At 35.5% G+C, this 27,026-nt stretch overlaps 1 protein-coding gene across 2 annotated transcripts in view; it reads right to left on the reverse strand.

The window, feature by feature from the left end:
• The window catches only part of LOC150102187 (mitogen-activated protein kinase-binding protein 1-like), a 344,972-nt gene that overhangs the window by 263,273 nt on the left and 54,673 nt on the right, over positions 1-27,026 (reverse strand). For both annotated transcript variants that reach the window (XM_090398639.1, XM_090398638.1), the window contains exons 3-4: positions 11,240-11,331; positions 220-340 (exon numbers count right to left, since the gene is read on the reverse strand). In XM_090398639.1, the coding sequence (XP_090254765.1) occupies positions 220-340; positions 11,240-11,331 (213 nt within the window). The remainder of the gene's footprint in view (positions 1-219; positions 341-11,239; positions 11,332-27,026) is intronic.

Genomic DNA, 27,026 nt, shown 5'->3' on the forward strand with positions numbered 1-27,026 from the left:
ATGTTTTCTAATGAAGAATTCAAAGGTTTATCTAGACCGTTGAATTCTGCATTAGAAAACATCTGGAGTAAAAGATGATCCCATGTTTCAGCAGTTTCTTTTTTAACTTCAAATATAGTCATATGCCGGTATTTGTACAAAAGGAAAATCTGCTCTTAAACTAATTAATTTACATTATATGTTTTATAAAATTTTATCTTATATTTTTATAATGCTTACCTCTCCAGTGACTAAATATTTTCCATCCCAAGAATAGGCCAGTGAAGTAATAGTTTTTTTGGAAGAACTAAGAATGTGGCTTTGTTTATTTTTTCGTGTATTATAGAGAACAATCACACATCTGAAATAAGAACAAAATATATGTACATAAATAGCCATCACTTACACCTTTAACTGATCAAAATGCTAGCCAGTCAAAGTTTAAGTTACATATCAATTATCAAAAAAATCTACATGTACATATCAAATATTATACTACACATACCAGCCATTGAATTAGAAACTTTATTTAATATTATGCTAGACCTCCTTTAGCTTGAATTACAACATACATGCAGTTTGGCATATTCCACAAGATGTTGGATTGCATCTAGAACATACAGGCATTCACCAGACAGTAATTTAACTGACACAGCGAAGAGGACTTTGCTCCCAGATCTGTTTTTACTAACATGTCTCATACATTCCCAATGTAGTTCAGATCTGGGCTTTGTGGTGGCCAAGGAAGATAGTGGAAGTTACTGTCATGCTTGCTGAGCAACTGCTAAACAATTGTTGCATGATGGACAGTAGCACTGTCGCCCATGAAGCAGCTATCACCTCCTGGATAAAAAGTCAACATTACATGGATTTATCAGCAACAATGTTCAGATATTCCTTGGAGGACCCTTCCAGCAATATCAGGGAACCCCTTCCTTACCAACAGAACATGCCCCACACCATGACACCACTTCCAGAAACTTCAGCTGCATTTACAAGGAAACCAAAGTTCGTTGATTCATGGGGCTGCTGCCAAGCTTTCTGCCTACAGTTGGTACAGAACAAAGTGTACCACGACTTGTCAGACCACCACTGTAGAACTACCTGGTTCTTTGCAGAAATAAGTGGTTTCCATATAGGCATGTAATTGTCAATATTACTCCTCTTCAATACCTGCACATAGTTTGGCGAGATATGGGTCAGGAACAACCTTCATTAAATGCTTTGGTCAATTGCAGCACAAAAAAAGTTCTGTTTGTCCTCATAAGCCTTCTCAAATGACAGCAATCTCGTTCCTGACAGACTCTCTTAGGACAGTCTGTCAGGACTTTTAGACAAGTGATGTGGTAAATTAAAGATGCCAAGAAATTACATTCTTGGGTTCATCCTTTATTCAAGTGTAAGCAAACAAAGTCTGTGGGTGAAGTAACTTCACAACTGGATTACTTGTAATTGATATGAAGGCTCCTCTAATGCAAAGCACATATCCTTATGGACATGTATAATGCTATGCATTATGGGAAGGGCCACTACACAATAGAGGTCAAAACCAAACTAGTTTTGACCTCCAATTTGAACTTAAGTGTAGTTTTTGACAGCTCTGTCATTGCTAGTGTTTAATGTTTCTGTCGGTCTTTTTTGTATATATTTTTGTACTTTGACACCTGACGAAGTTGGCTTACCAACGAAACTAGTTGTTTCCATACTAAACTCTTATTCTTAATTATCTCAGTGGTTAAGTCATTAAAATTATTGAACATGTTCATAAACCGAGTCAATCTGCAAACAAATACATATATATATATATCAGGACTGTAAAATAGTCACTGTGAAGAAAGATTGCCAATGTAATTTGCAGAGTTTGTTATATATAGAAGAAAACAGTATGATATGATCAAGGCATTTAAAGCTGTTGGGAGATCTTGTCAGATGGATACTCAGGAGATTTTTCAAAGAGCAGAACAATGAGAAAGAGTAAGGGGCCCACCACTAGAAGCAGTGAAAGAACAAGATAATAAGCTAAGTGTTTGCATGAAGAGTGGTAAACGCATGGAATACACTACTTGAGAAAGTGGTGAGGATGAATAAGTTTAAAGAGTGGTATAATGCACTATGTATAATGTGATGTCTACAGCAGATGACGTTAATAATAGAAGCAAAGAGTAGCCTAACTTAATAGTTACTACATGCCAGTTATAATATGAAAAAATTCCAAGATAACTTTTAAGAGATATACTTGCAGAGGTATTTTTCAATTTAATTATCTTGTGTGAAAGCTTTACATTTTAAACCAAATTTCACTTTTTATGGCTTCCATTATCACTGTTCATTGTTACTGCTTTTATGTATTGCTTCCACTTTAAATTTTTAATACTTCATTAACAGGGGCGAATTATCCATGCTTGCTGCACAAACTCATTAATTGAGAAAGTAATATTTATTTGTTAATAAATGCATGCATTTATAAGCATTCCATTTAGGCTTTAATTTTTGTAGACAGAAGACGTCTTAAGCTTGAGTGGCAATAATTGAGGTTTGCACTGTGTATCGAAGGCTGATGCTTGCTCGTCTAGTCAAAGCTACCTTGGCTTGCTCGGTTGTAGGAGCTTACAGGTCCTCGCAGCAGCACTGTGATTTCATGCGGTCACACATAGCCATTTCATGTCGTCTCACTCTGTTGCTTAAACACAGGCCATATGCAGTCAAAGTAGCTCTAGCCAGTGAGCTTCAGCCAGCCTTCACAAGTGTGTGTGTGTGTTGCTTGGGAAAATTAAGTTACAACCAACTTTTTATGACGATGTTATTGACCAGTTCATAAAGAAGAACCGTAGGGTAGAATTTATATTCAAGTAGCTAAATTGAAAAAGATAGAATATGTTTAAATGTACATACATTTCTAAATATATAGTTTTAAATGGTCAGTAATTCATTATTCCACTAATCAGACTTCAATCACACCTCTCACTCCCTGAATGATAACAAGAGCAAGCATGAATTTCAAGACCAGCATTCGTCCCTGTTCATTAACCCTTTTGGACATTTATTAATGACTTACTTTGTTCAACTTGTTTTTGAATTTTAACAGAACTACACACGAAAAAAATCCACTATGGTCAATCAAGGGAATGAGGAAGCCATTTACATATATACACATGCAGTACACATTTACTTTCTGTAAATCTGCCATTTAGTACACGTGTTGTTGTTAGCAGTGGTAAAGAACTTGGCCTCACAAGTAGAAAACTTCTGTTACTTTTCTTATGCAGAACAATATTTTTTCATTCTGGCTGAATGAAATGCATCTGACTTCCATGGAGTCAGAGGAATTATTGCAAACGGTCCATACTCTCTCATGCAAAAAGATAATCGAACCATGCCTTATACCATTAACAGTTTCTGCACTCACACTTGCAGGCAATGCATTACACTCAACCAATCACTCTCCATACACAGAACCTGCTTCTCACTTCCCTGCATATACCCTCCTTATATCGCTTCCAGAGATGACTCTTGTTCTATCCTTGTCTCCCTCTACTACTCAATGAAAATCTCCTCCACATTAATCTGGTGACAATCCCTTACCAGCTTATGTGCCTCAATCATATCTGCTCTCCTATTCAAAAAGCTCTGCAAGTTGCATTCCCTCTTTCTCTCCTTGTATCTGGCATTCCATAGACCTGACACTTCAAGTAACCATTCTCTTGACCCTCTCCAATACATTCTCATCCTCTTGAAAACCAGATGACCGAATCAGATTTGTCATCTCTTCCACCTCTTTGAAAATTTCCCCATTAATTGTACTTAAAATGACAGCTCCATTCACATAGTCTATTCAGATCCTACTGCAAGGACACATTTGCTCTACTTTTCATAGTTCTTCCCAACTTTGCATCATGCAAAGAGCTACACATCTCCAGTTACACCAGTCCCCAATGTCAATTAATACAGAACTTAAACAATAATGGTCCCAAAACAGATCCTGTGACACTCCACTTGTGACCTTCCTCTTTTGGGATACCACTCCTCCATACATAACTTGCTGATACCTATTATTTCAGAGCTCACTGTTTCAGAGATACAGGTGTTTAAAAATTGCAACAGAACGATCCGTATATAATATAATATAATACTGTATAAGAATTAGGGGGGGGGTGCTTAAGGGTCAAAGCTGTATAACTAAGAGGAGACCTCCACATAGCCTTTAAAGGAATGCGGAGAACCGACCAGGGCTTCTGACCTAATGTCCAATCCTCACCTTCTCGTGGTGCACTCTGTTGGGTATCTACTTTGATACCGAACGAACGAGGATGGGCTGGCAATTTGGGATTTAGCCGACCAAATTGTATTGTTATTGGCTTAAACCAATATACAAAATGATGGTACAACATGACAAAATTTCATGCCGGCTGGGGCGTCGCCCGGTTAAACAAGGCCCCCGTTGTTTTCGCCAGGGAACCAGGGTGAAAAGCGAAAAGTCAGCTACTGGAACAAATCTGAAAACAAACCCCAACTCAACATCACCAGAGTTAAAGATCGGTACTATCAACGTAAGAAGCCTGAATGGCAAAGAATTGGAGCTAGCTGAGGAATTAGATAAGTACCAGATCAACATAATAGGGGTGACTGAAACAAAAAAGACCAAAACTGATAAGATCTTTCTGAGCAATAAATACAAAATGTTATATTCAGGCAATAACAATCAAGGAAAAGGAGTAGCAGCCATAGTATTCAACACAAATACGAGGCTAATCTTCTTGAATGGCAGTCAGTCTCAAGTAAAGTAATGTGGGCAAATATGAGAATGGGGAACTGGACAATGAGACTTATTTGTGCCTATGGTCCTACAGAAGGTTCTACTAAGGTAGAAGTGGAGGAATTTTTTGACGCTCTAGAAAAAGCAACTGACACAATGAAAAAGGAAAAGTTGGTCCTTGTTGGGGATCTAAATAGCAGAGTAGGAAATGATTGTGAGACATACAAAAATATTTTGGGAAAATTTGAAGAAAGGAGCAAAGCTAATAATAATGGCAAATATCTGTTGAATTTCTGCTCGGGACATGGACTGGTTATTACTAACACCATGTTCCAACATAAAAATGTGCACAAATTCACATGGAGAGAAGAGGCAAGGAATAATTATTATTATTATTATTATTATTTTGACACCTCCAGGGAGTCCAAAGACTCATCGAGGGAGAGTGTGCCGACAGCATCGAACGATTGGCCCCCTTCCAACTACTAACCGCGCTCAAACTTACTTAACTGAGCCATTAGTAGCAGAGGCTCTACCAATCGACCAACCTTCTTAATAACATAGTCAATAAGAAAAGTCTCATTGACTATGTTATTGTTGATAGTGATGTTTTCTCCCTGGTGCAGGACACCAGAGTGTACACAGGATTTGAAATTGGAAGTGATCACTATTTAGTCTTGAGCAGGATAAAATTGAATTTCATATTGAAAAGAATAACATGTAAGAAAGTTTTAAAGCGAATAAAAGTTGAGCAGCTCTCAGATGTAAACTGTAGACTAAAATACAGAAATATTATTGAAAAGAAAATGAAAGAGTTTGAGAACAGGAATCAAACCTTGGAGATTCAGTGGCAAACTCTGAAGGAAACATTGATTGATTCTGCCGGAGAGGCATGTGGTGAGGTTGTGTGCAAAGATAAAAAAATCAGAACTCCCTGGTGGACACAGGAAGTTAAAGAGGCAGTGAAGGAAAAGAAGAAAGCAAATCAAAAGTTCCTGGCAAATAAGTCAGCTTTTACTCTTACAAAATACAGAGACAAATGTAAGAAAGCTAAACAGTGTGTAAAACTAGCTAAACAAAAGTCATGGGAGGACTTTGGCAAGAATATAGAAAATAAATATCAAGAAGGTGGCAAAATATTCTGGAGGTTGTTGAAGAAGCTTAGGAATGGAGGAAAGAGTGCTGTAAAAGGAGTTAGAGATGATAAAGGTGACATGAAAACAGGAGAGAAAGATATCCTTGAGGTATGGAGTAATTACTTTGAAAAACTGCTAAATGAAACAAGCAGTGATGACAGCACAGTGGTAAAAAACAATGACCAGGCATGCAGTCAGGAATACATATCCATACTTGAAGTAGAAAAAGCCATCAAAGGCTTGAAATGTGGAAAGGCAGCAGGAGTAGATGATATTCGACCAGAAATGCTGAAGTATGGTGGTATAAAAGTCTTACAGTGGCTGCACTGCATAGTTCAGAAAGGCTGGACAGAGGGAAGAATTCCCGATGATTGGAGTAGAACTCTCATAGTACCCATATATAAAAAGGGAAATAAAACTGATTGTGAGAATTACAGAGGTATTTCCCTACTGAGTGTTCCTGGCAAGATCTATGCAAGTATACTTGAGAAACGGTTGAGAAGAATTGTGGAAGAAAAGCTTGGTGAAGAACAAGCTGGATTCAGGCCAAATAGAGGCTGTCAGGATCAGATCTTCACTTTACGACAAATAGTCAAGAAAGCATGGGAATATAACAAAGATCTGTATTTAAGTTTTGTCGATTTGGAAAAGGCATATGACACCAAGAGAGAAGCTATTCAATACGCTGCAGTTATATGGTGTCAATGGGGCATTATATCAAGCAATACTTAGTCTTTATTTGAGTTGTAAGTCAGCAGTTAGAATTGAAGTACAGGAAGATAGTTTAATGTTAAATCTGGTGTGAGACAAGGATGTACATTATCCCCTCTGTTATTCATTATCTATATGGATCACATTATGAAGGAAAGTGGTATTAAACATGATATCAAAATTGGAGATGTTAACGTCAGCTCTTTGCTTTATGTGGACGATGTTATACTTCTGAACAAATCCGCTACAAGTCTGCAAGATTCTCTGACTAAATTGAATAGCTGTTGTAATAGATATGGTATGAAATTCAGCAATAAAAAGACAAAGACAATGAAAATAGGCAGAATCATTGAAAATGTCAACTGTGTTTGTGAACGGGGAACCTGTGGAACAAGTAAAACATTTCAGCTACTTAGGCATGATTTTTAGTGAAGATGGTAAATTAAATATAGAAATAGACAACAGAATCAGCAAAGCTGGTATGGTGGGAAGTCAACTGAATAAATTCATATGGAATAAGAGAGAAATTAGTCGGAACACTAAATTAGCTGTATACAAGACAGTGTTCAATACCAGTTTTAACTTATGGATCTGAGAGCTGGGTCAGAAGTAAAACACTTGACCAAAGACTAGAGACCGCAGATATGAGAGTCCTGAGAAAGATTAGAGGCGTGAACAGATGGCATCAATGGCAATATCATATTAAAAATGAGGATATTAGGAAAGAACTTGACATTGTCAGCATCCAGGAATGCATTAGCAGAGCTAATCTAAGGTAGTATGGTCACTTAAATAGAATGGGAGAGGAAAGATTAGCAAAACAAGTGTTCTCTGCCAGGTTGGCAGGAAAACGACCCAGAGGAAGACCAAGATATAGGTAGATTGATATGGTACAAAGTGCCTTAGACGATAGAAATATAAGATCTGATAATGTTGGAGTCTTGACAAGTAACAGACTGATTTGGAGGAAAATTGTAGATAGGAAGTTAGTAATGATGTAATTTTTTCATGTAGTACTGTCATATCCTGTACACCCCTTGAGGGTACATGGCAGGAATTTGATGATGATGATAATACTGTACATGAATTTTTTTTAATGAAATGTTATAAAATGTGCAATTTATTTTCAGCATAGCACACTGAAGCTCTAAAAGCAACTTTTTAAGTACATTAAAGTAAATTGTTTAAATTAAACAATTAAACATACAAACTTATTGTTTTAATACTGACCACATTGTAATGCGTACAAACATCTTACATTCTTTGCCTACCAGTTTCGCTAGCAAACTGTCTAGCTTTTTCAAGGCACTGATGGAAAGGCTTAAAAATAATAGTAAACGCAAATTGAAAGGAACATAGAAACGTTGTAAACAATCTAGTAGCTAAGGTTACACGTTCGCGTGACAGAGAGGATTTATTGTTCATATTCATTATCATGCATGCGTGTTTGTTGTAAACGCATTGTGATTACTGATTAGCTGTAGTTCAGATGGATTTAGAGAGAGGATCAGGTTTTTCCACAAACTGTTCAGAATAGTACCCTGATTTCTGTTGAGGTTTCCACCAGTTATTAACACTATTGTGGTTTCTTTGAATAAACGATGTCTGTAGTCGTCATCCAAATATGGCATGGAGCTGTTTTGCCACTCTATCGTATGGTTAGACGTACAGAAATGATGTGCTAAGCCAGAAGAAATACTTCTGTTATGGTTTACATCACCAACATGTTTTTTTTGTCTGATCTCTAAACTCCGTGAAGTTTGTCCGATGTAGGCAAGACCACAGGAGTAAGAAATGTAATATACTCCTGGATATTTGTAGAATAGAACCTTATCTTTTGGGGATCCTAAAAACTGTCCGATGCTGGTGGTTGGTTTGAAGACCACTCTGATGTTGTAGGTTTTTAGTATTCTGGCTATTTGATAAGAAATTGAACTGATGAAGGGAATCACTACAGTAGAAATGCTGGGAGCTTGAATCTTATTGTCTGGGGTTGTCACCATATAGATATTTTTTGATGATGTTCAGAGGATATCCATTTTGTGATAATGTGTTGAAAGAGAAAAATGCAGAAAGGCCAAACTTTCCACCTTACATTCCTTAAACGTTGCAGGGAATTCTCCATCATTCCAAAGTTCCTCATAGTCAGAGCTCATATCAACTCTACATCAGCTAAAAAAATTTATCTACGCACTTCATTGGCACTTGTAAAAGAAAGGATTCAACACATGAGGTACGAACTAAATAAAAGTGATATTAATGCCGTAAGTTCTTTGATGACATTTCTAACAATTTAGAATATACCATATGGAACCAAATAGATCAAATGATACAACACAGTTATGAAAAAACTTTCAAACTTTATAAAGACAAACAAATTAAAAAATTCAATGAACTTTACAAAAAAAAAATATCGGACACAGAACAACCTCCCGGACGACAAAGTGATCTTTAATTTGTCGAATCATAGTCTCACAAAAAATGAATCCGACATTCTCAAAAAAGTTTTAACTTTGTGATTACACCCAAACACATCCTAAAATGGATTTCATGTGTAGAAATGAAAAAGGCCTATATCCACTACTGCAAAACGTAGCCACTATTAGATTCAAAAGTACCATAATCCTAGCCAAAGCCAAACAACCTATTCTCAACACGTCTCCTTATGATAGAAAGGCAATCCTCAACTTGAAGAAAAACAAAGATATCATCATTACCAAGGCTGATAAGGGAAATTCAACAGTTATCCTTAACTCTAAAGACTATCATGATAAGTTAAACATATTACTATCAGACAACTCTACCTATAAGATCCTAGACAGAGACCCCACCATAAAAAATCATAATGAAACAAACCAACTAATCAGAAATTGTAACATTTGGCCAGAAGAAGTGAAGAGAACACTAAAATCCTCACATCCCATCACTCCCAGACCACATGGGACACCAAAAATACATAAAAAGGATATATACCTCTTCATCCAATCGTTGATGGAAGGTCATCCCCAACTTACCTTTTGGCCAAACATCTTGCAAACATATTAAATAATAAAATAAGATCAATAGAATCCTATATCAAGAATAGTCAGCACTTTGTAAATAAACTCCAAGCCATTAAGATTGCACCAACAGACATGCTAGCCAGTCTAGATGTTGTATCCCTTTTCAATGTACCAGTAGAAGAGGTAATAAACATCATTCAAGACCTCTTTCCTCTAGACATCACACAGATGTTTAGACACTGCCTTCAGTCTAATTTCTTCAAAGTTAACAACACTATATACCAACAATTAGAAGGCCTAACAATGGGAAGCCCACTATCACCATCTTGTGCAGACCTTTTCACAGAAAAACTTGAAAAAAAAATTCTCTCCACAATCTCCCCTTGACCATCTATATGGTGGAGATATGTAGATGATATTTTCATTATATGGCAAGACAGCATAGAAAACCTAAAATCGTTTGTGAATAGAATCAACTCAATACATAACAAAGACAAAATTCACTCTGGAAGTGGAAAACAACAGCCAACTGCATTTTTAGACATCTTGATAAAGAGACAATCAAATAGTGTCAAATTATCTATTTACAGAAAGCCTACAGACACTGGAAGATATCTTCATTATACTTCAAACCATCACAGGACACACAAACTGAGCATTATCCATATGTTGAAAAATAGAGCCCAAAAGTTTATATCAGAAGAGGAGGACACACAGACTGAACTCTCACTAATAGCCAACACATTATCACAAAATGGATATCCTCTGAACAACATCAAAAAATATCTATACGGTGACAACCCCAGACAAGAAGAATCAAACTCCCAGCACATTTCTACTGTAGTGATCCCCTTCATCAGGTCAATTTCTTATCAAATAGCCAGAATATTAAAAACCTGCATCAGAGAGGTCTTCAAACCAACCACCAGCATCAGACAATTCTTAGGATCCCCAAAAGATAAGATGCTATTCTACAAATATCCAGGAGTATATTACATTCCTTGCTCCTGTGGTCTTGCCTACATTAGACAAACTTCACAGAGTTTAGAGATCAGACAAAAAGAACATGTTGGTGATGTAAACCATAACAGAAGTATTTCTTCCGGCTTAGCACATCATTACATCTAACCACACGATAGAGTGGCAAAATAGCTCCATGCCATATTTGGATGACGACTACAGGCATCGTTTATTCAAAGAAGTCACAATAGTGTTAATAACTGGCGGAAACCTCAACAGAAATCAGGGTACTATTCTGAACAGTTTGTGGAAAAACCTGATCCTCTCTCTAAATCCATCTGAACTACAGCTAGACAGTAATTATATTACGCATTTACAACAAACATGCATGCGTGATAATGAATAAGAACAATAAGTCCTCTCAGTCTCTGTCATGCGAACGTGTAAGCTACTAGATTGTTTATGTTCCTTTCAATTTGCATTTACTAGTATTTTTATGCCTTTCTGTCAATGCCTTGAAAAAGCTAGACAGTTTGCTAGCGAAACTGGCAGGCAAAGAATGTAAGATGTTTGTACGCATTACAATATGGTCAGTATTAAAACGATAAGTTTGTATGTTTACATTAAAGTAAATTTAAAAAATCATTATAAAAAAATTTTCGCTGAAAGTATAAAATTAATCCAAAAATAACACTTACCCAGCTGGATAAGCAACAATACTATTCTGTGGATCACAATCGAAAGATGCATTACTGGATAGTGTCAATCCAAAAACCTTTTCCAATTTCACCTATACAAAAATTAAAATGAAATATCAAACTGAAAAGTTTTCTATATTAAAAAAATAAATAAATAAATAAAACCTAAACTATCAAAAAAAAAAAAGTGAATAAAAATATACATATATGAAAAAAAAAAAAAAATGGTAAAAATCTCATAATATAGTCATATCCTTTCATTATCAATGAGTTATGTATAGCAATGTCTAGAGCTCAGGGCTGGCAAACAAGAACAGCATTTACAGTATTTGAAAATGTTTTAGAACAAAATACTGAAAGGTTCTGTTAGTATTTTTCCATCAATCCAAACTGTTTAATGATTCTAACATTAAACAGTTTATATTTCTTTTTTTTCTAATGTGAATATTGCTATATTAGCATGACTATTGACATTATTAAGTTTTGAAAGAGGTATACCGTGAGTAGACATATCGATATAAAATTAATAACGGAAAAAACTCACGTACAAAGATTATTTAATAGTATAATTTTCACCTGTGTGTCATAGGCATCTTCAGTACATATTAAGCTCAAATTAAACAATAACTGACAATTCCAAAAAGCGCCACCTAAGTAGCTGGTGTAAGATAACTAAAAAGGTCCATAAATTTCCTAAAAAATAAAAAAAAATTTTAAAAAATTAGCTAATTTGTAAAGTACTATCTCCCATAAAGGGGATAGATGTAAGCTGTCGGATCTCTTTAAGTTAGGAGAAGGAAGTAGAGTTTCACATGTTTCTTTATAAAGGCATTTTCCATGAGGAACTGACTTTTGTGAAGAATTCTTGTCTTTCTTCAATGAACTCTATGTCTAGTGAAGATGGCATGTTCTGCAAGTCCAGACTTTTCAGGTTTAAAGTATTCAATATAAGATTGGTGTTCTTCTAGAAGCAGATCTTCCCGTTTGTCCGAAATAAGATAATCCACAAGAGCACGGAATTTGGTAGACACCTGGATGATTAAGATGTGGAAGCTTGTCCTTAGGAGAAGTGAGAAAGGTGGAGATTTTTCTAAATGGGCAAAAGGCAACAAAAATATTCAGTGGTTTTAAACTTTTGCTATACGTTCACTGATGCATTGTACATAAGGGATAGGAATGTGCATTATTTCTTCTGTGTTTGAAGAGGAAGACATATTAAAACTACTCAAATTTCTTTTAATGAAGCAATTCTTATAACCATTAGATAGAAAGGAAGAAGTTATATATTGTAGTTCTTTCTGTAAAAGATCGTCTGAAGAACAAAAGGAGTGGGCTCAATGAACCAGTGTTTTAATAGTTCCTGCCTTTTGACTGGGATGGTGGTGAGATTCCGCATGGATATAATGGATATAACACCAATCTTATATTGAATACTTTAAACCTGAAAAGTCTTGACTTGCAGAACATGTCATCTTCACTAGACATAGAGTTCAATGGAGAAAGACAAGAGTTCTTCGCAAAAGTTAGTTCCTCATGGAACGCCTTTATAAAGAAAAGTGAAACTTTACTTCATTCTCTAGATCCGACGGCTTACGTCTATCCCCTTTATGGGAGATAGTACTTTACAAATTAGCTAATCTTTCCTAACTTTTTATTGTATTGATTTTTATTTTTTTTAGGAAATTTATTGACCTTTTTAGTTATCTTACACCAGCTACTTAGTTGGCACTTTTTGGAATTGTCAGTTATTGTTTAATTTGAGCTTAATATGTACTGAAGATGCCTGTGACACACAGGCGAAAATTATGCTATTAAATAATCTTTGTGAGTTTTTTCTGTTATTAATTTTGCATCTATGTTGACATTATTATTATTACATAACATCTCCATGGAGTCCAAGGACTACTCTACAACTCACCATTTTCACCAACTACAACTACTTTTATTATCTACACCAACACCATCTACCGCTGACCAGCACCACTAACATTTTCACAGACAATCACAAACATTCCATGCCACGGCTGGATTCGCACCCGTAGCCTTTTGGCTGGAAAGCAGATACGCTAACCACTCGGCCAACCAGGCTGGCAATAATATAGCTTTTAATTCGATTTAGAAGGTTTTAGCAAATTTCACTACTCAGCATGAGAGACCAAAATTTGCTTATTAGAGGCAAGGAGTGGCATGAAAAAAAGTACTATATTTGGTCTATAAAATAAATCACAGAAGTCACATTGTTGTGACCTATTCTTCTTATTCTATTGTATTAACTTTCTTATACTTTATATCCTACCGGCTGCGCCATTTATGTTGTGTCCCATTTTATGCTTCTTTATTCAATCTAGTATTTTCTCTTATCTATGTTCTTCTATTATCTATGCACGAGATATCACCAAAACTTATACTAATATCTAAGTTATTTCTCCCCTTAGTACCCCTAATATTTGTATTTATACTGCGCCTTTTGGGATATTTAGTTTAAGATATTATATTCAAAAACAAGGAGAAAGAACTCAAATAGGTCTGAAAGTGAAACAATGTTGCAGTCGTGACACTTTATCTCATTTCTTAACATTAATTTCCCGCATGATTAGGTTCATAATTTTTCAAGTGGTGCATTGGACAGCAATTTCAGACAACTCTTTTATCATTGAACAAGGGTTTAATAAATTCCTTAACATGGTACAATTCAATTTTCATGATTACTCAATTTAATGCTAAACTAAATACTTACAAACTAACATTAGCTTATTACAAGTAATTAGGCTATGATCCTATAATGAGTATTACGATCATGCCGCCATAACTATTCAACACATAAATTCACTTGACATGGACAAATAAGATTAATTCACACTATTTAACTATTCAAACGAAAGTAGGTTAACCAAACCATTTACTGCACCAACACATAACTATGACATTTTAACTTTCCAATACATTACAATAGACATGCAAAATTCTCAGGACACTTAATTATTCACATAACATTAACACTAGCCAGCCTACCTTTAATATATTCTGTCAGATACTAAAGTCCTAGTATAAATTTTCCTTGGTCACTTGATCAGTTCCGTATTAGAATAATGATACTTATCACAGACACATTTTTAGTTAACATTAGAGATATTTTACAGTACCTTTCTTTCTTGGGACTTTCATATGGATCTTTACCTTCTTCTGATTGAATTATCTTGATATAACCTCACCGATAATCTGCTTCTCCTACGTTCCTTTTGGAATTGAACTAGGCTCACGCTGGCTAAACGTTTCGTAACTCCGAACACACTCTGAATCATCTATATATCGGCTGTGCAACTTGCCACGTGGACATCGATTTCTTTACTTCTTTCCCCTTCTCGTAGTTGTCACTGAAGTCGAAACACTAAGAATATGTTTCCTTTTCTTTGACTCTATGGCATTCTTCGCTTCTTTCATAGAAAATACGGAACCGAAATTCCGCTCACTTTCGTTTCCGTGTTGTGGCGTGGAGATATAACCCCTATCTCGCCCCTCAGGAAAACATCATGAAATCCCTACGAAAGAGCTCGCGAAGGGCTCTCCTGGAACAGAATCCAAACCAAAACCAAAAAAGCCTCATGGGGGCAGGGGGGGTCCAACCCTTTTATACCTGTTCTCCTAACGGCACTTTTTCTAACTTCTTTTCTCCGCCCCTACTTGTTTTTACTTCACCGACCAAGTACGGTGGCGTTTTTCTGCCAAACGTCATTTGATCGGCAAGCCTGTAACGATGTCTCAATCCGGGAATCAGCCCTGAGCGATAGTCTGTTGTTTTTCTTTGCTAGCCTCTAATTTAATCCCCTTTCCAAAATTTTTCTATGAACTTACTTAATAACTTAATCTCTAGCCTCTTACATACCATCCTTTATGACTAACCCTTTTCTGTCTTATTTAACTCTTCTTATTTTAATCATATCACAATATTAATATATTCTTTCTTTTGTTAGTTAGTTTAACAAAACCTTTATATTTTATTGGATGCAAGAATCTTTCTTTTTCTTTTTATTAATTCAACTATTATCTTTTATGTAGGGTTCTAATTTATTTTATTTATTCTTCATGTTACACCATGATAGCTGAGAATTCTATATTCTCAAGATATCAGGTGTAACAACATGCAGTATCATGATAGCATAAGTTATTTAATAGAAACAGGTCCACAGTATATTATTATTTGAGAACAAGGGTGTTGATAGCAAACGAATGATATGCAGGTTGTGCAGAAGGAATGATGTAGGACTTTGTGAACTTATGGTCTGAGTTTGATGGAAAGAAGGATTTGTATAATACTGTCAGACTGCATCTAATGATTTTGGTGTTAAGTGTCTAGAGAGAGAATTTTGTTCACTGTTCACTGAAGTGCAAATTCAGAAAAACTTAAGCAATTAGGGTGGATGATGGCGAATGTATTAAGGCACCCATGAGGCAAGTGAGTGCGAGAATGACAAGCATGTGCACGATCTAATCTCACAAGCAAAAATATTGAATAGGGCAGTCAATTCAGGAAAGGTGTTTGGGGACCTAAAGGGATGATGCAGTTTCTATATACTAATGCCAGAAGTATCAGGAACAAGAGGGAAAAAGATTTACCAAAAGTTAGGCATTAGTGAAACTTGGCTAACAGTAGATGTAGTTACAGGGATAGAATGTAAAGAGTTTAGTATTTTCAGTGAAGATAGCATGATGGGTGGGGAAACTGATGAATTCAGTCAAAAAGTACAGGAGATCGACAAGCCTGGTGTGAGAGATCACGGCTAATAACACAAAATATATGTTTGGTTGTTGCTATAGGCCAGGGAGTTCCATCCTCGTCTATGTCTTCTACACTTGAGTTTCTTATGATTTTGCACTGATGAGGCTGATTTGTCAACAAATCATGTGTTGTGTAGATTGGAAAAACATAATTATTTATCATTTGAGAAAGGGGCAGATTTTATTTTTCATAATTCCATAAATTTAAAAAATTCAACCATCTGTTATTCACATACCATCAAATCTTTTTTTACGTACCAGAGGTTGAGAAATGCTGTATAAGCTGTTGTTTACTTGTATAAAGAACAGAAAGAATAAGCAGATTGCTGAAGTAAACATTTATAAAGAAATTTTTGATAAATCTTTTACTAACTAAAATAATGACTTTTTATTTTGTGGTATCATAATGGTTCAAAACTTCTCAAGATACTATTTATGACTGGGGAAAAAACCTGAGTTTTAGGGGGAGCAGGATTAAAGTCTATAATAAGTTTAGTTTAATCCTTTATCCAAGTGTGAGCAAACAAAGTTTGTGCCTGAAAGTATCTTCAGGACTGAGGTAAGGTGGTGCAACACCAAGTCTGCTACCACCATACCAATCTGGCTAATTTTCTTAACTGAATGAAAAGATTTCACCATGAGAGATGATTCTGACATAATTCTTTCTAACTGACTACTATTATGTCAAATAGTCAGCCACTTTATAAAGAGAAACTTTTAGATACATAAAAATACATCACATTTTGATAACAAGTGACAGAGGTAACATTTTTTTTTTTTATTCTCTACAGTTAATATGAGAAGTTTACCAGTCTACATTTCTGAATTAGAAAACATCATTTAAGTATGAAATGTCATTGAATTCCATCCAACCAGCCAAATGGAGTAATTGTTTTGTATAGCTTGAAACATTATCAAATTGTGCTTGCAACAGTCTGACTGAAACAAAAACTGAGATGGCACAACAAAATTTTCATTAGGCTTCGAAATACTGAATTTCAATAAAGTCCATCCAGCAAGAACCAAGGAATAACATGCATATGTACTGAATGCGAAAAAAATCTAAGTGGTGCCTAAACATTTTGCAAAATATACTGGATGAGATATTACTGGCATATAATACTAGAAAATGTTAATCTAAAGAAAATAATTTTCTTTCATTAGGAAAATCATCCTATGGATCTCCTCTGCAAAAATCATCTCCCAAAGACCTATATGGATTTTTTCCCCTTTTGCTTGGTTTAGTAGTATATTATAGTATACCATAAATTATATTACTGTTTAATGCATGTATTGCAATTTCTTTGATACTAACACACACACACAGTGGCATAGTAGCTAGAGCTTTTGCTACCTCTCTCACTCCTCTCAATACACACCAAAAATACTACAAAAAGGCAAAACGACGTATAGGGAAATAAATTAAAACACTGTTTATTTTTGAAGTAAAACTTTAATTTCAACATTCTAAAATGTTATTTTACTTGCTTTTCCGTTAGCAAAATCGATGACATCGTCAAAGTCTATTTCATCACTCAGTTGCTGTTCTATAGACATTACGGCAAGGTACTGGGGCAGTAGCCCTCTACATCCCCCTCCTAGCAACGCCACTACACACACACACACACTGTACTATGTGCATGAGTGCAACATCTGGGTATCTTACTGTAGTTAGTAGAACTAAAATCTATACATTCCTAACATAAAGAAATATTATTGTTATTATCCAGGCATCTTCACGGAGTCCTAGGACACACCGAAGAAGGTCCACACCATTATTCACATAATGTTTATCATACCTCTCCTTAAGCTGATGCAGTAACAATGCTCTCTCAACTCCCTCTGGCAACATATTCTGCTCTACATCATTCTCCAAGCATAAAACCAAATCTTTACATCTATCTTTGTTCAGTTTACAAGGGAGATGACCCCTTCATTCTTTCCCCTTGTGGCATGTACTGAAAATTTATGCATATAATGCTCCTTAAATAAGTTTCCATCAAATTCCCTATTTTCTGCATATTAATCAAATGTTGATACAAACCATCAATATATCTTCACAAGTATTTCACGATTCTGTCCTGAATCCTCTCCACACTCTCCTCATTTTTACATAACCTGTGAATCCAAATAAATGGATACAGTGATTTTAAAATCCACTGTCATGAACAGAATCGCAAATTTTTAAACTAGCAGATTTAGTGAGCGATGGGAACAAATGTTGACACCTTTCAACCTACTCAGTAAATCGTGTTTTCACGCCAATTCGCGATGAATAAACATCATGGCATAGCGGGATGTCGACTAACGAAGGAAACATATTTTATTAACCTTCGGAGATGTTTTAAGTTCTAATGAAAACTCCCCCATCCACTTCCCAACAACAGCAGTTTCGACAAAACCGCAAAACGCTGGGGGGAGGGGTAAAATTGTTAAACAATAAATAAAAACGCAACACTTTCGCTCGTTTTTATTATACTCTTAGACATTCGTTCAACTTCTATTAGTTAAACATAACAATCAAAGACTCCATAAAGATGCAGTTTCCGGTTTCGATATTATCTGTCGGTACACTGAACGATGAAAAAGGAAAAAAAGGCTAAATAAAAAAATAAAAAAAAAAGAGCGATTGCGTGCCGATTGAAAAACCCCGCTCCCTGATAACATACTGTAATAGCAAACCTGATAAGGATACAATACACCGCAAGCAAACATGGCATTGATTCAGTAAGCAGCACAGATATTTCGAGAAAAACTTGGAGCAGTCTTGTTTAAAGGACTAAATAGATTTATCACATCCTAATTTGATATAACTCCAAGGCCCAATATCTAATGAGAACGCACGTGTGTGCCTTTTAGAACTCACAGTACGTAAACACAGCTGAATCTTAACTGACATCAGATTATTGCTTTCGTTGTATCCTTTTCTCTGGGCGCAGTGCTTTACTATCACGAAAATATGTGTAGTAGTAGCCACGCACAACAATCACCAAAGTAATACTGTAAATATCTAGATCCTGAAAATAAAAATGAAATAAAAAAAATTCTTAAACTAATTTGGAAAGGACAATAACAATTAACCAAAACGCGCTGCAACTCGAAATTCACCGTTCCCAATGACACCTTCCAATTTATTCTAATCGGGTATGTAGCAATCAATCCTGCGCGATGGCAGACGAGGTCACGATACTAACACAGGAAACCCTAAAACCAGACGATCTATGCAGTTAATTGAAATACTGCAGCAAGTTTAAATATGCCTAATCACGCACTGAAAAACAACTTTTGTTAAGGGGAGGTTTGCGATAGAATACTTCGGGTATTGTAACTTGAGCACAGCGATAAGAGCTTGGGTTTGCGACAGTAGACAAAGGCTGGCCAGCAAACGAAAATGCAAAGAAATGGAATGCAGTTATATTTATGCATGTCTGTGCTTCATTTACTGTTATATGAAAAAGCAAGAAATGAATTCTTAACACACGCTGAAGCAGTCTGGAGGGAAATATACTAATATATTTCCCGCCATTTCCTACCATGTGGTGATCTAGTGGTGTTAACCCCAAATAATGAACCTAAGAAATTACATATGTCAATATATTAAATAAGATGTGGCGTATTCAGTTTTCATGAATATTTGATTACTCAATGCTTACCTGTGAATGTATACTAAGTTCAACAATTATGTTGGGGTCCATGACGATGTACTATCGAGGCAATTCATTTAACTTAACGAATCAACACAGAAATGTGACTGCTGTCCTTTTAACGCCCTTCTCGGCCTAGAGCCACAAACCCGCAGGGTGACTGACGTACACCTACCCACCTCTAACGCTATAGCAATTCACGGGGATCTTACAAAGAAGGAAGGCATACGAGGTAAGAGGCGTTTGATACCGAATCTTTAAGTAGGAGGGCACAAATATTCCAGGAATCTACTTAAGTGAACGAAACAATATAGTGGGAAGGATTAATTCAAATATCTGAGGCAATCAGAATTAAAATCGCCACACAATAAAACGTGCAAAAACTGCAGTTGGTGAGAAATGTGGGTCAGTAAAAATCGTAATCTAGACATATTATAATATTTATTGTTTTTGTGTTCAATACAAAAAATACACAGCGAATATTGCAAAAATCAAATGCAAATATCACATTTTTAGCAACTTACATACACATTTGACATGGCACATTATCTTATATTTTTATATAGATAGATATATTGTTATTGTACATTTGCAGTACAAGCAAATGTACAACGTAAAACGATTAGTTATAAAGAAAGAATTAAAAACATAAAAGTTTAATAACAATTTAATGTGATGGATGCGTTTCAATACTGCTACACAAAAAAGTCAATATCAGGTGAAATATTTGAAACTGCAATTCTTAGATTTCTGCTCTGAAATGAAACTTATATGAATAAGCAGATATTTACTAATATTTATTAAGCGCCGAAATACGCAGGAAGCAAAATTTGTGAACCCGCACCAATGTGTGATTTTTTTCCCATTAAAATAACAAAAATTAAATACGTTTCTTTTAAGATAAAAAAAAATCTACTTAGTCTTAAAACATTTTCAATTTGTTTTCATTATTTCACGGCCCCCCTCAACAAAATCTACGGCCCCCCAGTTTGGGAAGCGCTAGGCTAGAGAAGCCCACGAGTATGTTGGCCCGCGGAACCTTTGTAGAGCTTTCCTCTGAGAAGAACTCAGGTTTTTCATTCAGCAGATAAATCAGTTCAATGGCTCAAAAGCAACGTGAAGGAAGATGGAACAGCAGACAGCATAGTAATATGTTAAGCCAATGGCCCTGCAGAAAGTGGACTGACAAACAAAAACGTTGTTACTTCAAGCAGAAAGAAAAACTGAAAATGCTTTGTCACTGTTTAATTATGCTCACAGCAATATTTCATGGTTGCTTATACCTCACAGTTGTTTTGGGAATACAGATGTGTTAACTTGAGATTAACATATTCAGAACAATATGACACGCCTTAAGAGAAGTTACCAATGAATAGCTGCTGTTTACAACTTACTTAGAGATGAAAATACTTCTTGGCTTTATTTTTTACTTTCATTTTAAATCCATCCAGAAATTATTGGAAAATTATAACGCATCAGTACAACGTACGGGATAAGGGTTAGAAAATACGGAAATTCAGACTGAACACGGACAGTCTCACAGAGGCAATGAAAATCATCAAACACAGCGGCTTATCTTTTCATCGCAATCATGTTCATGCACAGTACCTAAAGTGCATTTTAGAGTACTTTTCCAAATAATATTCTCAATAAAAGTTGAGTGAAAATTTCCAATAAATTTCATTCTAATTCGTAGTGTAACAAATGATTTATAATATGCATACGAGTACAGATCAATGGCCGAAGTCTTTGCTCTACCATCATACACTCTTGTCCAAAAAGAAGCCCAACTTTTCGAAAATAGAAGAAACGCCACCTGTTGTATCTTTTTGTTGTCGAAAGCGTCAACCTTCGTTAGTGTTGTGTCAACTGTTTATGACATTTGTTGGATTAGAAGCCGAGTTATAGTGCCAAGAGTGACAGTGGGTTTTGACGAACGGTCGAAAAATGAGTTTCAGACAGAGAGCTGCGATTGAGTTTTGTATTAAACTTGGTAAACGTTTTACCGAAACGCATCAAATGCTTCAAAAAGCATACGGTGATGAATGCTTATCCCGTACTCAAGTTTACGAGTGGTTTAAGCGATTTCAAAGTGGTCGTGAGATGCTTGAGGACGACGTAAAGCCGGGCCGTCCAAAAACTGGACTGAGAGAAGTTAATATCCAAAAAGTGAGCGATTTCATCACAGAAAAGCCGAAATCGTCCGTGAGATTGATTGAAAATGAATTGGGTATTCCAAAATCATCCGTGCACAACATTTTGACCGAGAGTTTGGACCTTATAAATTGAATTCGCGATTTGTTGACGACGCACAAAAAATGTATCGAGTTGAACACTGCAAGGACCTTATTAAAACCGCTCGTAAGGACTCAAACTTCCTTGAAACGATTGTTACTGGTGAAGAAATGTGGTGTTTTGAGTATGAGCCCGAAACAACGCGCCAGAGTGCTGAGTGGAGACCACCAGAAGAGGGGCATCCGAAAAAAAGTCGCTTGGAGAATTCAAAAGTAAAGACGATGCTGATTTGTTTCTACAATTCCAAGGGCATCCACAAAGAATTCGTTCCGCCTGGCCATGGTGAGATTTATCTCGAAGTTTTGAAGCGATTGATAGCGAGAATTCGTCGCGTACGGCAGAAATATCGTGACGACCGACCGTTCATCAAAACACACTGTCACTCTTGGCACTATAACTCGGCTTCTAATGAAACGAATGTCATAAACAGTTGACACAACACGAATGAAGGTTGCCGCTTTCGACAACAAATAGATACAACAGGTGGCGCCAGTAGTTTCTTCTATTTTCGAAAAGTTCGGTTTCTTTTTAGACAGAGGGTATACAATAACCACTGTGGTCTGGACATGTGCAATGTCCGGATGATAGATTTTCACCCCCCCCCCATCTCGATGATTTCAACTGCAGTTTAGAGTCTGACTCGATTATATATATATATACACACGCACACACACACACACGAAAGGGGATATGGAAAGTCCTGATAAACACCTAGAACAAAAATGATATTAAAGCAATTGATATAACCACAAAAAAAAAAAAAAACATACAAGGATATTAGAACATAAGTAACCTTATAACTCTGCTACTACTATGTTCTTTATTGTGGTTATATCAATTGCTTTAATGTCATTTTTGTTCTAGGTGTTTATCAGAACTTTCCAGATCCCTCCCCCTCGTATATATAAAATCGTAAGTTAATGAGTGACGTAAAAGTGGGTTAATAAACATGAGCTTGATTACCACATACAACACTGAACCATACCAAGACGGATCGCAATATTAACTCCTACTTTCTGCTCAGCAAGGAAGTTCAATGGCATTTGGCAGTGCTGGATGATAAATTGCTATTAGAATGACGAGCAAAAGGCCATCTTGTTTTCTTTAAGCTGAAGGTTCGCTGTTAAATTACTAACATTTTAATATCATTACTATTGCGAATGGTAAAATATTCACATTCGTTTTGAGATGCCAATGAAATCACTCGCGTAAACAAAACCATGGTTTTATTATTTTATAAAACAATAAAAAAAATTCAAGAGAATGGAAGCAAATGAGATCAATAAATAGGAAGAAAAGTTCACTGAGTGCAGCTGAAATATGAACAGATTTGTGGGCTTATGTTTTAATTATGTTCAGAATCTTTATAATTAGAATTTCCATTTGCAATGTATTATCACTTTTTTCTTCTTTTTTTTTACATTAACGGCAACTAGAGTGGGTGGGGAAAAGGGATCACGGAAATGTGTCGCAATGAACAGGTAATAATTTATTTTTAGATGCTTTGCACGAGCAACAAACGCCCCTATCACAATCCAATCTGTCGGTAAGCACATAGCAGGTGCTCGTTTTCTTGTTTTCGGTAATACCTATTATTGAATACAAGAACAGCCCTGGCATGCCTTGCTAATTTACTCTGAATCACGATCGTTGGAATTACACTTGGCATCAGGTTACTACTACTATTAGATAAAAGTGAATACCAATACGAGTACAGCGAATGGAAACGGCGTTTCTAGTAGATAATTACTATTAGAGGAATAATAACAACAAAAAAAAAAGCAATAAGTGCATAGTACTATACAATTTACTCTGACTACAGCGTTTTGCCAAGTTATTTAATCCAACGGTATATGAATATATACTGCACAGTACTCTCGTTAAATGCGACTAATGCATTTCGATGTATTATTGAGAACGCTGTTCAATTTCCGGGAAACGCATCTTATTTAATTGTAGTAGTAGTACACATGAAAAGCATCTTGGTTGAAGGTAGACTTTGTTCATAGAATAAAGAGTAATTATCAGTCATGTTTTAAACTGCTGTTTTTCAAGAATAAAGCGATCCATCCTTCGATATTAAAATACTAATCCTGTATTGTCTAAAGAAGTTATAAGACACAGTTCTCAAAATAAATTTACATATAAATTATGATATATTAAATGCTAATATTCAAGTACTGTGTGACCACCGAAGCGAGAGCCGTCGCTGGCAGATTGCCAAGAAGAGTCAATTCGTGTTGAAGGGGAGAAAGGAATAAGGCGATGTACGAATTCGTCACCAACATGCTAAATCACGTGCTTTATACGTAAAATTCACCAACTGTTGTACAAGCAAATTAGTTACCACTTTAGAAATTAGAATTTTCATAAAAGAAAAGCTAATTTTCCGACGTATAATAATAAACATTCATCCCACAAAACACATTGACTACCTTATTATCGGAATGGATTCGCCTTCTTCTGCCATGCGCTTAAGTGTCGAAGGGTTTCGTATCTGTGGTGTCACAGTAACTGCTCAATGCGGCCAGCAAACTAAAAATGCATCGGCATCTAATATGGCCTTTCATAAAAGATGCAAAACCGTCTATTAAACAGACCAAGGTCTTAAAACAAACTTAAATTATGGCAAGATATTTTCTGACGCATCAGCCTAAAAAACTTTTGATCGCGCATTGTTTTAAACTCAATCAATTGATGTAAGCCCTTATAAATTGATACCAATAGTATTATACAAAATAATTTATTTATATTCTGTAATAATTAAAATGTATTTATAGAATATGAATATGTACAATATAAAATTACTAGTTAAATACATAATAAAATAAAATCCTTCAAATGGATTATCGGTTGCTGCACACAACATATAAAAATACGTTTGTGACTTTCCACGATGAGTCATGAGACTGTGTGGATATGTAGTAGTAGTAGTAATAATAATAATACAGGTTCTATAATAAAATCAAAATGAAAACGCTATAACGGCAGTGATAACGTGATTTTTCTCAAGTATAACTCGCCTTGAGAAATCTTGTGTTAGTTGGTAAAGGGTTAGTTAATTTTATTTATTCATTTATTTTGAGAAATGCGGAAAAAAAGTATGTAATTTTTTTCTTAGCTTGATAAGCAGTGGCGGCTCGTGGCTTGAAATCGGGGGGGTGCTGCAACTTTCCAAATATACATACACACTGTAAGTACAGTGTATACGTGTTTGAATTATCAAAATTATGGTAAAAATTAAAAAAAAAGTAAACATGAAAAAATAGTTTATTATCGATAAAATTATAGTTTGGTATAATTCAAAATTACTTAAAAAGAAAATATATTCTTCTTGTTTTGTTTCATGAAAAATAATAATATCGATAAAATTATACAGTTTAGTATAATTCAAAATTACTTAAAAATAAAATCCAATATCATAACCCCAATAATGTTCTAAAATAAAAACTATAAGAAATGTTATGTCTTTAATTGTAATGTCCAAATATTTAAAGAGATGGAGTAAACACGATAAGCACTACGAACACTCTACTACTGACGCAAACTGCATACAAACAACAGAGGAACTGCGCAACGGACAGTGCCGCATTACGCTAATAGCTCGCATTTCACTATGACGTGCATATGCTTGTGCGCGTAGCAATATGGCACTGTGGTAAACACAGTGCTGCTAGCGTCCTTCGCCCTCCTAAGTGCTACAAGATGGATTTTTATTATTTTTTATACAAAATAAGAGAACTGTATAGGATTGTTAATGATAAAATTAAATATCACAAGCAAATATAAATAAATTAATAAATATATTTATACAGCGAGAAAAACTGGGGGTGCTGCAGTTCCGCAGTGCCTATGAACGAGCTGCCCCTGCTGACGAGTATCCCTGTCCTAATGTACTTAATGAGGTTGGACTATCCTATAAATTTGATTCTAACGATATATACTATGAATGAATCTAAAGAATTCTAAATAATGATAATAGTCTTATTTCAGTGCTTTCATATTCTATATTCATCAGTTACACCTATCTCGATAAGCAAGACTACAATTCCAGCAATTTGATAGATGCAATGGACCCTCTTTTCTCTTCTTCATTACGTTAAAATAACCTCATCCAGAAAATTTCATCTCTAATTCACCGATGAAACGAAAATATCTTTTAAAAATATACAATGAGACAGACAGATATAAGACATCTTGGAAGATAGGAGAGTGATGATGTGATAAACAAATTGAGGAGAGCCTATCAGACAAATATAGGAGAATCATTAATAGGAGGTAGGAGAGCGAGTGGTCATGTGATTAATGAAGTAATCAGATTTTTTGCTAGGATGGTGAAAATGAAGGAACGAAATGGCGAAGCGGATGGTGGGTGCACTAAGAGTGAAACCTATAACAATAATAAATAAATAAATAATATTCATACAATAAGCTCTAGTATATTCGCTGGTTAGTTGAATGTTTCAAGTTCGCCAAAGCAAACTACTTGATTATAACTGTAAATTTAAAAACTGTATTTTCTGGACTGTAAGCACGTCAGGAGGAGACCAGAAGTTGTGGGACCCCTTTCCCCAAGTTCTTTTAGTCAAAAAGGTCTCAAATATTCCTCCCGTACCCAGACCCTAAAGTCAGTACATCCATTACTAAGATAACGTTTACATAACATTCGAAATATATCATTAAATGACGATTTTTTAGTATCCGGAAGGAGGAAATAATAAACTAACAATTATTTAGAACCCGAAGAATCCCAGGTGTGTGGTTGTTGTTTTAAGTAACTGCTGAGAATGATTACATTCACATCGAAGCTAATAAAAGTTTATTAGTTTCCTCGTAATAACTACTGGACGTTAATGTCTTTATATCCTGACTTGTATTGTCTTCTTCAAATAATTCGATATCGCTCACTGGGATAAGAACAAGTTCGTGACAGCTGAGCATTCTACCTTTGATCAGATGGCAAAGGACTACATACGCAAGTTATTTTGAAAGAGTAATGGGGCCAATATAAATAGAGCTAGCTGTTTATACAACGTTTTTAAATATCTCTTTCACACTATTTTTGGACGTGC

This window comes from Typopeltis vanoorti, chromosome 10 (assembly GCF_054136105.1).
Source record: "Typopeltis vanoorti isolate ZY-2024b chromosome 10, IOZ_Tvanoo_1.0, whole genome shotgun sequence".
Classification (NCBI taxonomy): domain Eukaryota; kingdom Metazoa; phylum Arthropoda; class Arachnida; order Uropygi; family Thelyphonidae; genus Typopeltis; species Typopeltis vanoorti.